At 39.6% G+C, this 14,689-nt stretch overlaps 1 protein-coding gene across 1 annotated transcript in view; it reads right to left on the bottom strand.

Annotated features, from left to right (window-relative positions):
• LOC148039701 (phospholipase D beta 1-like) overlaps positions 1 to 2,461 on the bottom strand; it is a 165,871-nt gene extending 163,410 nt beyond the window's left edge. Inside the window, exon 1 of the mRNA XM_087693182.1 lies at positions 756 to 2,461. Coding sequence (XP_087549308.1) covers positions 756 to 1,706 — 951 coding nt within the window. The 5' untranslated portion in view covers positions 1,707 to 2,461. The remainder of the gene's footprint in view (positions 1 to 755) is intronic.
• Between the last annotated feature and the right edge of the window lie 12,228 nt (positions 2,462 to 14,689).

Below are 14,689 nucleotides of genomic sequence, written 5' to 3'. Positions count from 1 at the left end.
AGTGCTCACACATGTGACACAAATGAGCCCCTAACTCCATTATGTAGAATCCTTAACTGCCCTGCTCTTTGAGCACGTTCATACTTAGTCGCTTGGTGGCCCAAGGTCAGCGGGCAATGCTGTGGGCACTCATCTTGGTGTCGAAGATATAACAGTCCAACTCCACTTAGTTGTTAACAACCAGCTTCAGCTGTTAACCAATGAAAGGTCTCCTTCCATACGAGAAACCTCTATATCAACAATCATTAAATTGAACCATAGATATGATGAATGGTAATCATGAGCTTAATAGTCTATTTCAGTAGCCTCCTTTGACATAAGTTAAATCAACTGGTGACCATTAGCAGTTGAAACTTTGAGGAGGCAAGCTCAAATGGACAAATCCTATTCCAGAACTCGGGTGGCACACTCTTGCTTGAAGTGAAAAACTTCCATATTATTATATGGGAATCTATATCTCTCTTTGAGATCAGCATTAATACTTATTTCAGCATAGTTTTCAATCAAATTGGAAATCTACTTAATCAGTTTGTGGGACAGTTCTAACAGTTGTTTGTGATGATCAACCAAAAGACCTTCTTCCTTAGGAAGGGTGACCATCAGTGTGTTCAAGAGTAGCAACCTTTCCAAGTGGGAGATTATAACACTTAGCTAAGCAATCAAAAATACTATAAGAGAAGGAGCAACAACTTCATCACCATGAATCTTGAAATAAAGTTTTGAAGGATCCCAAAGTAAGGAAAAGGGACACATACATTTTTGAACCAGGAATGTGAAGTTTTATCATCCCAAACAAGCAGTAAAACACGAGCAGTTTCATACTGTGCTTTCTCTTTCAGAAGGTCTCCCAAAGTTTTGTATGCTCTCTCATGCCTGAGTTTGTCCTGATTCCGTATTAACTTTATTTCTGTGTAGATGGACCACCCAGCAATGTATACTAGATGATGTGCATTCATTATTGCTTCACAAATATCTTCCCAGCATTTATTATGTTTAAATGTCACCCCATTGTCGAGCTGAAATTCTGGGAGAAGACTGTCCGGCACATGAGCGTCTTGGTAGAGAGTCACACTCCCACCTTTCCGAAGAGGGAAATAAGTATTTGGAACCCCATGAAAATTTGAATCTGTACAAACACCTTTTTCATACAACGGATCGTTCTCAACTGGAAGGTAGCTCAATGAAAGCACCAGAGTAGCTTCCTGCTTCAAGGGTTTACCATCTCTTCCCATTAACTGGTAAGTCCTCTCTTTGATTTCCTCCATGAGTAATTGTTCAGCTGGTATTTTCACTTGCCCAATGAACTGGGCCCCTAGTATATCATCGTCCTTGACGACGATATCAACCTCTGCCACAGTGTGAGCTACCGGAATTACAAAATGCTCGTTCCACACAGGATCTGAAGTGTTGCGGGAAACTTTTGTCCTTGCCACTGTAGCATCTTGTAGAACCACACACACATAAGGATCACTAGTGATTCTCTTGTGAGCATGCTCTCTCCAGGTTTCTGGCACAGCAGCTACACATGGTTTCATGCAAGTAAAGCATTGCCTCAAGCCTTCAGAAAATGTGTCCATGTTCGGTAAATTATTTGCTCGAATTATGTGTACATCCAAAGTTCCATATAGGGTAATGAATTTGTAGGACCAGTTTCCCTTCTCTACCGCAGATCCATCATCAACTGGTTTGGGAGAGGACATCTCCATCTCTAATGCAACCAAAAACCTTCTTATTTTTCCTTGTGAATGATGCTCTGCTTATAGTGGGCCTGTACAGTGATGTAGGCCAACAATGCTCTTCGAATCAAGCCTTTCAAGACTCAAATCTTGGGTGATCGTGAAGCTCTCCGAAATCAATCAATCAATCAATCAAGGGGTTGAATCAATGCCACCTCTTGGGTCATGCAAGGCAGCAACACTCTATAAGCAAGCTAAGAGGATTGAATGAAAACCACTTCGTTCTGAGGTGAAGGGCGCAATCAAAAAGATAAGAATGTTGACGGAAGGGCGGCACCAACCCACATTTGACAGGAGCAGAATTTGCAGTCCTTATAACTCTTTGCTCCCATAATATCCTTTCTGCGGACCTGGTCATTTGCCATTAAGCTCCCCTGTTCCTTTGGCACTAACCTCCCCTGTTTCGATGCTAGCCAAATAAGCCGAATTCGTTCTTGCTGCGAAATCGCAACCCGCTAGTAGACTATACGGCATCTGACCCTGGCCAAGGAGAATCTTTTATGGATGCCCAGGCAGATAATCTTCCATCTCTACGTTCTTTCCTTCAGCTAAGCCAGTTGGGTGGGGACGAGTCCTGAACACGCAGGAAGATGTCTCTCCAGCCCCTTCCGTGCAATCTGAGCTAATACAACTGAGCTGTCATATGATTCCAGACGTGCGTTATTGCCCTTTCTTTCCGAGAACGAGGCTTCGGGTGGCAGCAATCTCTCTCTCTCTCGCCTGGCCCCCCCGCTCCCGTCCCCGACCCCGCCCCGCCTCGCCCTCCTGTGATAATTTTCTTATTATTATTATTATTATTATTATCTATACTATTAGTTAAGGAGAGGGGGGGCCGGTGCCACGTGGCAGCCCCCCACCTCCCCCACAAAAAAGAAAGAGAACGTCGGGGCGGGTGCCACGCGTCCAGCACCCGCCCCCCCGGCGCAAAAATCGCGCCCACCCCACCGCTTCCCAGTTCTCAGCTCGATTAGGCATTAGACACATAGTGAGAGATAAGTCACCATAGTGAGGGCCATGCCATGGGTAGGAGCGGCTCACAATAACTTTTTGGCATTTTCTTATATGAATAAGGGGTCTCTTTTTCCTCAACTTTCCCTATAGTGTTCAACATCATGAATTTCTCCTTTGGGAGGCCCCACATACCCCAAGCCAACAACCCCCTTCCCCTAATTGCACCTAGCAAGGTATATAGTCCCAACCTAGCAAAAGCTTATGATGTTGTCGTAATTCACAAAGTGAGAACTATAGTGGGAGTTTGTCTAAAACTTATTGTGGTTCTCTACACATAAATGTGGTTGCAATCATTCTCTTCCATTATTATGATACGTCTAGGCCAAGTTTAGTTTTCTGCTCAAGGTACAGAGTTCAAATTCAACAAATGCAGCTTCAAAAAGTGTGCCTTATGAGAAATAATGCCCTTATGTGAAGCTCGTCGCAATTTTTCACCCTACCAAGTTTATGCACAGGATCAAAGACATAAGGCATCCGTAGAGCATCTATCAAGTAGGCCCACAACACTATCAAAATTTTAACATTAGCAAAAGAGAACATTTTCACCTATATACATTTCACCTTAACCTTTCCATGCTTTTGGTAACCCTTCTAAATAAAGTTGCTCCACATGGAGATTCGAGGATGGAGACATAGTTAGCTACTCCTTAGGACTAGGAGAGAGGAACTATTTAGCAAGATTATCATTGTTTGAAAGCCCACTACTCCATGAGGAGAGGTCCATAAAAGAGGCCATTATATTTGCGAGAAGACCTTATTAATCTCTCTCTCTCTCTCTCTCTCTCTCTCTCTCTCTCTCTCTCTCTCTCTCTCTCTCTCTCTCTCTCTCTCTCTCTCTCTCTCTCTCTCTCTCTCTCTCTCTCTCTCTCATGCGATAAGATCTCTATCAACTACACATGCAGGATACATGGAACTTACCCTACCCTAATAGCCCCTTGTCCTAAAGATGTCATACTATAGGGACCTAGATAGCTAGATATATACATGCCACTTGGGATGTGAGTAGCCATTAGCCAGCTTAAAGTCTCTTCTTCATTAGCTTGAGACTAAGACAAGGAGAGCCCATTGTCTACATTATAGTCTAGGCAAGATACTCCACACTATTCAAAGGTGACACCCCCATGAGACTAGTCATGGAGTCCCCAAATTAGTGACAATTGGGCCAGCTCCTACTTAAGATCCAAAGTCTTTACACGTCATTACTCTAATTGACCATCCAGTAGAGAGGGGGCAAATAATCACAATTCATTGATTTATATTAGATAGTGACCACACATACTACACCTACACAAAGAGCGGTGACAGTCAAGAGAGCTGAGGAGATGAAAGTTGCACATCGACCGAGGATGTGGGGATACCGAGCATAAAGACTACACTAGAGAGAGATATGATGGAGATCCATTGGCAACATGAGTAGCACCTCATAAAATTGAGATTCTAGCCCAACGACATGAGTACCACTTAATAAAGTTGAGAGCCCAACCCAACGACATGAGTAGCACCTAATAGAGCTAAGAATCCAACCCAAATTCTATCTGTACACTCTCTCATTAAGGATATATGAGATATTATACCCACACATTGATCCTAACTAGATGGAGCTAGACAGGATGGTGCCACATAAGGGCATCATATCATTACTTAATCATATGGCTAATTATATAGTGCCCCACCCACCCCTTTTTTAGGTGTATCCTTATATGGGCATTGTATTGTACATCACTTTGCATTTTTCTTTGAGCTACATATCCTCGATTACCATTTACCATGCTAAGTTGTGATATCCAGTGATTATTATCATTGTATAAAAACTTGTCTCATGGACCATTTTCCATCCCATTAGACATATATATGTCAAACTAAGTACACCAAGATTTTGGCTGTATCTCCTTTTGAAGCTGCCTTAAGACATATCTAAGATTTTAACAAAAGTCACCTATTCTAGTTCCATGAAATTTCAAATAGTCTTTATTTCGAATTGACTCCAAAACGTTTGAAGATATTTGATTGGTCTTCTAGATTTGCATTTGAAAAGATATCAACTGGTTTTTTGGAATTACTAACAAATTCCACACACATGGCCAATATCGAAAGTCATAAGCACAAAGGTCATTGAGGCAAGCATGTCACCCATGTTCAATTTTCATCTTCACACAATTCACTTTTTGTCTCTTAGGCTACATACAAATGTTTGCTTTTCAATGTTTATTTGTATTGTGTTGCTTTGTTGCACTTTCATTGCAAAGTTCATAAGGAAAGCATGTCATCTCTTGTGCAAATAAGACCATATAAACGCAAATCCATGTGTTAGGTCAAATTTAAAACCATATAAATGTGAACATAAGAATCCAATCATGTATTATCTTATTGAATTGTGTAGTTATAAATGTACTTAAATTGATCCTTAATCACTTCATGTTTCTACTTGTACAAATCCATGCTTTATATCTTGCACTAAATATAATATATAACTATTGTAGTAGTGATCCCCAATTGCCACATGTTTGTAGTTGTGCAAGTTCATGCTCTAAAACTCACTCCACAAACAATATCCTAGGATTCTCGAACACCTTCTAAATGGTTTAATATTCTCTATGGTGTAGCCAATTGTTGGCATTAAAACGTTTTTCCTCATGTACTAATTTATTTAATAGCCTATCATTATTACAGTAGAATGAGCTTCAAGAGGAATGACATTATGCTAGTCACACTTATTGTAAGATGTTTTTTGTTCTTTTGCATTCCTCTTGTAGCCATTCATTAACTAATGTTGAAATATAAATGTAAACATTAGAGCTAGCAACGTAGAATAAATTTTTTTAAATCCATTACTCAATTTAAGTTCACAAATGTAAAGCAATGGATAGAAGTATTTTTATTTAAGTCTTAGTTTTAGATGAAAGGTTGATGTATTAAGACTTGATATTGGTGACCCTTATATTTATATTTTCCACGTACATGTAACTTATAAGTATCACATGTACCGCTTGCTTTTAGTGTGCATGAAAAGTGTACAAATCATATATCATAACATAGATCCGATGTCCCTATCGACATTGCTTACATCATAAAATAGCCCATTTCAAAGTCTTTGTGGACATTACCCTCAACTACCTTGCCATTCATGTAACAAGCTATTGATTTGAATAAGACATAGACCTAACATGAATATGTGAAGTAGTGAAGCCAAGCTAGCACCCTAGAAGAAAATGGCATTCCATTACGTAATATAAGTGCTCATATATGTAATCCATAGAGATAAACCTTTGAGAAAAGAAGATTACTTCTTCAAATTATACATTTTTTACCAAATGTTGATATATTGAAAGTGGATGTTAGTGCCTCTTGTACTTATATTTCCCATGTGCTTATAACTTATAAATATCATCCACATCACTTGATTTTAGTGTTCATACAAAGTCTACCAATCCTAGAATCATAATATAGGGAGGAAGATATTGATGCCTCTTGTACTTATATTTCACATGCACTTGTAACTTATAAGTATCATCCACATCACTTTATTTTAGTGCTCATCCAAAGTTTACCAATCCTATAATCATAATATAGATCTAATGTCCCTATCTACATTGCCCACACCATAAAACAACCATTTTCAAAGTCTTTGTCAACTTTATGGGCTTCAACTACCTTGCCATACATATAGCAATCTGTTGATTTGAATAAGACCTAGACCTAACATGCACATGCGAAGTAGCCAAGCCAAGCAACTATGACATCATGCATGCGATTACTCGAGATGTTATAACCAACTCTTGGAGTCCTCTCAAAGATAACATGCTTGAACTTCCTTATCAATCACTTGCTATTTTACACTTCCATATTCATCAAAAACCTTTTGAAACATCAAGTTAGAAGCAACTTATCAACCTCTCTCTTACTATGGTATCTAGTGACATTGGGATCATCTCTCCACCCACAAACATGCTATCTTATTCTTTTCTCTCACTGTTATTTCCCTCAACCACTATTAAGTCCCAATTGCAATACATCATCTATCTACAAGACGATACCATCTCTTATCAAGTCTATCATGAAACAAACTATGGTGATCAACTCTTCATCAAGGTATCCATCAACCAAATCCCAAACATCTTCATCATCAAGTTACATCCCTTAAATCATTCCAAGCAAATATTGATGTGTATCTTCATCAAAACACTAAGGACAAAGTCTCATGCTATAGTCATCATTGTAATCTTACTTCTCTTATAGTCAAGATGATTGGTAGAAAGTCCTTATATTACAAAAGAAAATCCTATTTTCTTTTGAGAAGGGAGAAAAAATGTTAGAAGATATTGTCAACCTTTTCTAAAGAGGGGGAATGTTAGAATGTACTCATATAAAGATGCACTTAGAGAATATCTATGAAGACAATATCTAGATATTTAGGACAATTAGATAAGCTAGATATAGAAAGTGCGGAGAATACTTTAGTAAAAGAAGCTACCATATACATAACTTTTTGTATATGTGTATTCTTAGCTATTGCAATGCAAGTGTGTAAGCAAGTGAGCGATACAAGTGTGTGACTCTCTCTCTCTCTCTCTCTCTCTCTCTCTCTCTCTCTCTCTCTCTCTCTCTCTCTCTCTCTCTCTCTCTCTCTCTCTCTCTCTCTCTCTCTCTCTCTCTCTCTCTCTCTCTCTCTCCACCTTATAGCTTGGACACCGACCTCATACCTTTACTTATAAGATTCAATTACATGTGCCTCTAGCACCATACATATATTTTAACAAGCCATTGGTTCCTAGGGACAAGACCCTAAAATTCACCTTTGTGTCTTAATTAGTTCCCTAAACAAAGTTTTATGTTTTTTATTACTTGAGTTGAATAAGCTTCTCTCCCATTTTTTAGTTTGACTATTAGCTTCCTAGTGAGTTTGGGTTTGAATTATAATTTTTTAATATACATACGAACATGAAAAAGTGAGTAGCACTACAATCAATGAGGATTTGGAAGGAATTACCTCGGTGGAATGCAATAGGAAGGTAGTGCTAGATGTCCTCCTTGCCTTTATTGTTGCTAGTCATAAGTCATGTTGGTTACAATGTGTTTTAGTAAAATTTCCTCCATTGATCCTTGCTTGCTAGCTACAAAATTACTCAAGTCTCATTGGTCACAAGAGTAATGAGGTAGAAAACTTTTCATAGCTTATATTGATTACAGTGATGATTACAACAAATTTTCAAGATCCAAAGTTCATGTTCTTAACTTGCATTTTCCTACATGTTTGTTATTGTGCCACTAATCTTTGGTTGTATGACTCAAAATTTTGCACTTTGGTTCACTCTTGTGGAAATAATCTAATTCTTCATGACCTTACTTAACTGTAATGGTTACATCTTGAATATGAACCTTTGGTTGAAGAGCTTTTGTCGGTGAAGAAAATTGTGACTTTCTCTTTGCTTTCATGTTTCTTAAAGTATCCTTTTTTGAGTTATATTCTTGAGGAAGGCTCCCTATGAGCATGGCAACCATATCCTTTTTTGGTATTTTTGCTTTACTCCCATTTACTTGTGCCATAATGCTCTTTATTTCGTTGATATACTCTACTAGAGAGAGTATTTTAGTTACATTTTGGGCTAGAGAACTTTATTTTCAAATGGATTGTTGAGTTGCCTATAGGGCCAAATATTTTCTATCCTTAGTAGTGCCTTGCACATTGATGTGATGGATTAAGCCTAAATTTAGATGCAAGGATATCAATGATAATTCTTGTAGATCTCTTTCTTTACATTCAAGATTGTTACTAGATTTTGTTGCATTTGAGTAACAACATCCCGTTAGTTTTTATGCATAAACAAGAATGTACACTAGGTAGACCAAGTGCAAAAACTATGTCCATCAAACTTGTCTATCTAAGCATTAAGAATAAAACTTCCAATTTCGGAGAGGTCTTACCTTGAGTTTTGTGGCATCAAGGTAGTGCCTAAACCCTTACAATTTGGCAACCACTAGCACACTTGGCACGCAAAATAAATACTAAATTCCATTATAAACTGACTTCTTTGACCAATAATCTAACTTGGAAAAAGGGTTTAGACACTTTGGCTTCTTGTTCTTGTTCTTGTTCTTGAGTATACTGTTCCTTACCTTGATGCTCTTTCTTGACTTAAGTATCTTAAGTTTAGATTGGACTTCTTGCTTCTCTTTGTTGCGTTTGAATTTTGTAAACTATTTGGTTGAGCAAGGGTTGTCAATATCTTCCATGCACTTACTTATATTATTCAAAGAGGAGATGGATACTATGAGGGGCTCTTCTTGATGTGGTAAACTCTAAGAAATTAAACCAACAATAATAACATCCTTCTTGTTTAAACTTATAAGTGATAAACCCAAAATTTATGACACCCTAGCAAAGGCTTAATTGTCTTAAGGAGCAACTATGGTTGTCTTTGGACTAAAAGATTGTTCCCTAGTGGAGGATAGTTGGTAGCATTGATCTTAGACATTGTGCTTTTGGAAGACATATAGATTGGAACCCTTGGTTGCTATCCACAAAAGGCTTCATCAAGATTTTACCTGTAACTCCTAGCATTGATCTTAGACATTGTGCTTTTGGAAGAAATATAGATTGGAACCCTTGGTTGCTATCCACAAAAGGCTTCATCAAGATTTTACCTGTAACTCCTACATAATTATCTCGATATAGAAGTTGCTTTCTATTGCCATAGTTTGCAAACTTTTTGTGATGTTGCTCTTATAAATAGAATTTCCATGGCTTGTATTAGGGATAATGTGCACCTTTGTTTAGCCTTTTAGATGAGCTACTAAGGTTAAGTAGTAGCTATGTGAGAGAGAAGATGTTTGCACTTTCTGAGGTACTGTAAGTTATGGCTACCAACTTTTATAAGACTAGTTTGGGGCTTATTGTGATGACCTAGATAACTGAAATTTAGCTAGTATGAATATACAAAACAGGGAATTTAAAGTGACCTTAAGGTAATGGAAATATCTTTAGTATTGGACAAGTGTAGAGTGAGATGTGAGTTGAGTTGTAGAGGGAGCATGGCGATTATAGTTTTAGCTATGGAGCTAGAAGATGCATTTGGAGGCAAAATGAGTTCAAATGGGACAAGATGTTGAGATATCGAGCTCCACTCGTGATACGCCAGGGTGACCGTTGTGTATTTATGTCACCGACTTGTCAATTGCAGACGTGGTTGGTACACCGCCCATGAATAATAGCTACATGATAGCTATCTTTATCTACTCTAGTTTGTGGCTCAGTTAGTATGCCACCTTAGTTAGTTGAGTTTGGTTTGAGACCCATATAGAGGGTTCTTCTATTTCTTTGTACTTGAGTTCTTTTGGCTTACACAACTAAGAAGAGAAAAACTGTTTTCAGCCTCCACCCTTGTGTGTCTTCCCCCATTGTGCAAGCAAGAAAGCTTCAAGCAAAACTCCTTCCTTCTCTCCCACAATCTTCACATGGTATCAGAGCCTTGTTCGTGGTAAGGAGCTCAAGAAAGCAAGCCAAACTCGCGGTGTTCTAGTAAGAGGAGCAGTGTTGCTTTCATTTTCTGTTTTGGGAGCAGATCTCTTCAGGTAGCATAGCCGGAAAGTGCAGGAGTGCATTGTCTCAGGTTGAGACGCCCTTCGCGGTGAAGCAAGAGGGCAATATATGTTGCAGGAAAAGGCTTTAGCCCCGGGCGACCCTGTTTTTTTGATTTGAGGCCATTTCGGGGCCTGTTTTGGAGGCGGAAGTTTTTTGCACGCACTCAAGAAAAGGCCGAGTTTTATGCAGGGCAGCCACTGTTCTACAGGTCGGTGAAAAGTTACTGTAAAAATTGCATTGTATGCTTGTGCGCAGAGACATTGGGAGTTACAGAATCATCCCTGTTGCCTGTTGATGCAAAATCGTCACTAGGAAGTGACTGTGTGGTCAAATACCACTTTCGCCAGTTTTGCAGATTTTCCCGTGTGAGGGTGAAGCTGTGGTTTTTGCAGTGACAGAATTTTTTCCAGTCTTCTGTAATGGCATCTGATTCTCTTTCACAGATTGTCACTGAAAAGCTTGACAAGAACAACTTCCAAGCATGGAAGTTTAGAATGACAAATTTCCTTATGGGAAAAGGATATTGGGAATTTGTTGCAGGAAATAAAGAAGAACCGGTTCTTCCTGATGTTCCCAATCAACAGCAAATGCAGGCATTCAAAACATGGCATGAGAGAGCCAGGAAAGTTATGTATTGGCTGTCTATCAGTATTTCAGACTCTATGATTGTGCATATTCAGGATGCAAGTACGCCAAAGGAGGCATGGGATACTTTGTCAAAAATGTATAGCACAAATACGCAAGCCAGGAAAATGCAGCTCAAGCAAGAGTTGCATAATGTGCAAAGAGAAAGTATGAGCATCAACGACTACCACATGAAGGTGAAGAAGATTGCAGATGCACTTGCTTCCATTGGGTCGCCAGTGGAAGATGATGATTTAGTTTCCGTGACCTTGAATGGTCTAGGAAAGGATTATGCACAGTTCCGAACATCCATTTCCGTCCGTGAAAGATTTCCTGATTTTGAGGAGTTGATTGCTCTTCTAATTTCTGAGGAGCAGAGAAATGGTGGTGCATCTTCTTCAGGAGGAACTTCAAAAGAAGCTGTCTTCTACTCAAATGCTGGAAGAGGTAGAGGCAGAGGTAGAGGAGGCTGATTTGGAGGCCGTGGCAAGAATCAGAATATGCAGCAAACTCAAGAAAACCAGTCCTATGGAGGAGGACGTGGTAAGTCTAGAGGCAGGGGGAGCCAAAGAGGTCATGGTGGATGGCAAAGAGGCCAAAATGCAAACAGTAATGTTGAATGCTACTACTGTGGTAAAATGGGTCATATGGCTAAAGACTGCTATAAAAAGCAGAATGACATCATGAATGGAAAACTGCAACAAGGAAATTATGCATCCTCTAGTAGACAGGGTGATGACAGAAATGAGCATCTGTTTATGGTGCAGCACATGAACAATTCTGTGACAAGTGCAGAAGAAAGCAACGATGTATGGTATGTTGACTCAGGTGCATCAAACCACATGACAGGTCATGCAGAATGGATGGAGGATGCAAGGAAAATGGAAAAACCAGGATTTGTGGAGACTGGTGATGATACTGCACATCCTATTGTGCAGATTGGAAAAATTCCCTTGTCTATGCAGGATGGGAAAAAGAAATACCTGTCCGATGTATTTCATGTCCCGAATATCACCAAGAATCTGGTTTCTGTTGGTCAAATGGTTGAACAGGGCTTGCAGGTCAGATTTAATCCTCATGGATGCTTTGTTGAGGATATGAAAAATAAAGGTCGCTTGATAGCAAAAGGAAAGAAGAAGGGCAGAATGTTTACATTGGATGCAGACATGTCTGAATTGAGTGCAGCAATGTTTGCACATGGGACCGGTGTAGTTGCAGATATTGATATCTGGCATAAACGCATTGGTCATGTTAATGTACAGCGACTTAAATCAATGCAGGCCCAAAATATTGTTGCAGGTTTGCCGAAATTCAAGGTTGCAGAAATGCATAAGGTATGTGAAGCCTGTCAATTTGGAAAACAGGCAAGGAAATCATTTCCTAGACATGTTCAAGAGAGTGAGAAGCCATTGGAATTAATCCATTCTGATGTGTGGACTACTAAAGCTGCATCTCTTGGAGGCTGTCATTATTTTGTCACTTTTATTGATGACTATAGCAGAAAAGTTTGGGTGTATTTTATGAAAAAGAAAAGTGAAGTTTTTGGGCATTTCAAAACCCTTAAAGCTATGGCTGAAAAAGAAATAGGTCTGCAAATAAAATGCCTAAGGTCAGATGGAGGGGGAGAGTACCTCTCAAATGAGTTTGCAAAGTTCTTACAGGAGCATGGTATAAAGCAGCAATATTGATGCAGTTATACCCCACAACAAAATGGAATTGCAGAAAGGAAAAACAGGCATATTGGAGAGGTATCTCGTGCCATGCTCAATGAAAAAGACTTGCCAGTTTTTTATTGGGCTGAAGCAGTTGCTATAACAGTCTATATAATGAACAGGACTCCCACTGCAGCAATACATGGCATGACTCCAGAGGAGAGGTATACTGGTAGGAAACCAGATATTTCTCATTTGAAAATTTTTGGTTGCATTGCCTATGTACATGTGCCAGATGAGTTGAGATCCAAGTTGGATCCAAAAGCTGAGAAGTGCATCTTTATTGGTTACTCTCTGCAGCAAAAAGGGTATAGATGCTATAACCCTTCTACTCGTAAGTTTACAGTGAGCAGAGATGTTGTTTTTGATGAGATGAGTAGCTGGTATAAACCAGTAAATGTGATTGATGATGTAGATGCACAAAATGGTAATGCTGCACAGAATTCACAGCAGCAGTCACAAAATATTAGTGGACCTGGAGCGTCCTCTAGCAGTGGTTCACATTCTTCGCCGTGGACAGGCAGATTGAGATCAGGAGAATCTTCTCAAAGTAATGCAGATAGTGGTATGCAGGTATCACGAAAAGGAAAAGAGAAGGTTGATCAGCCCATGTTTGATGTGAATGTAGGTCACTCTTATGTGGATGGTGAATCCAGTGGCTCAGAACAGAGCATTGATGATGAGTTGGGTATTCCTTCTATTGTTACACCTGGAGTAAGGAAGACCAGGGATGTTTTGAGAGCACCTGGGAGTGAACCTACTTTGCGCAGGTCTACGAGAGCTAGGTATCCTGTGGATAGGCTGAAATATGATGGATTTACAGCCATTCACTATGCATATATGGTTAAAGTGATACAGGAACCAGAACCCAGTTCTTTTGAGGAAGCCATGGGAAAAGAAAAATGGGAGAAAGCCATGGATGAAGAAATGGATGCCTTGGAAGCAAATGCTACATGGGAATTGGTACCTTTGCCTAAAGGTAAAAATGCAATTGGCTGTAAGTGGGTTTATAAGGTGAAGCACAATGCAGATGGTTCTGTGAATAGATACAAGGCAAGATTAGTAGTCAAGGGGTATGCACAAACATATGGCATTGACTATGAAGAAACATTCAGTCCGGTTGCAAGGATGGCAACCGTAAGAGCAGTCATTGCTATGGCTGCATCAAAGGGATGGTCTTTACATCAGATGGATGTAAAGAATGCCTTCTTGCATGGTGATTTGCAATAAGAGGTCTATATGGAGCAGCCACCAGGTTATGTGCATGCTGTTCATCCTGAGTTTGTTTGCAGGTTAAAGAAAGCCTTGTATGGCTTGAAGCAAGCACCTAGAGCATGGTCTGACAAGATAGGACAGTATCTTGTCACTATTGGCTTTCAGATTTCCAAGGCAGATTTCTCACTTTATGTGAGAAAAACAGAGAAAGGTATTATGCTACTTGTCATTTATGTTGATGATTTGATTATGACAGGTGATAGTGATGAAGATATCCTTCATGTGAAAATGCTATTGAAGCAGAAGTTTGAGATGAAGGATTTGGGAGAGCTGCGTTATTTCTTGGGCATTGAGGTGATTAGATCACCAAGTGGGATACAGCTCTTGCAGAGGCAGTATGGATTGGACATGCTGTCCAAATATGGGATGACAGGCTGTAAGCCTATTTCAGTTCCTTTGGAGCAAAATGTGAAGCTGAGCACAGATGCAGGTGAGCTTCTAGAAGACTCTACTATGTATAGACGCATAGTAGGAAGTTTGATTTATATGACTATTACCAGGCCAGATTTGAGCTATGCTGTTGGATTGGTAAGTCAATTTATGCAGGCTCCAAGGAAACCACATTTGGATGCGGCTAGACGCATACTCAGGTATGTGAAGTCCACATTGCAGTATGGACTATTTTATGAGACTGGGGTTCAGATACAGTTGCATGGATACACTGATGCTGATTGGGCTGGTAGTATTTTTGATAGACGATCTACCAGTGGATATGTGTTCTCTTTTCGGAGTGCTGCAGTCACTTGGAGCAG

The sequence above is a fragment of the Lygodium microphyllum genome, chromosome 2, assembly GCF_053477565.2.
Source record: "Lygodium microphyllum isolate KBCC chromosome 2, Lygodium_microphyllum_v1.1.10, whole genome shotgun sequence".
Taxonomy (NCBI): Eukaryota; Viridiplantae; Streptophyta; class Polypodiopsida; order Schizaeales; family Lygodiaceae; genus Lygodium; species Lygodium microphyllum.
This window is presented reverse-complemented; position numbering and strand designations above follow the sequence as displayed.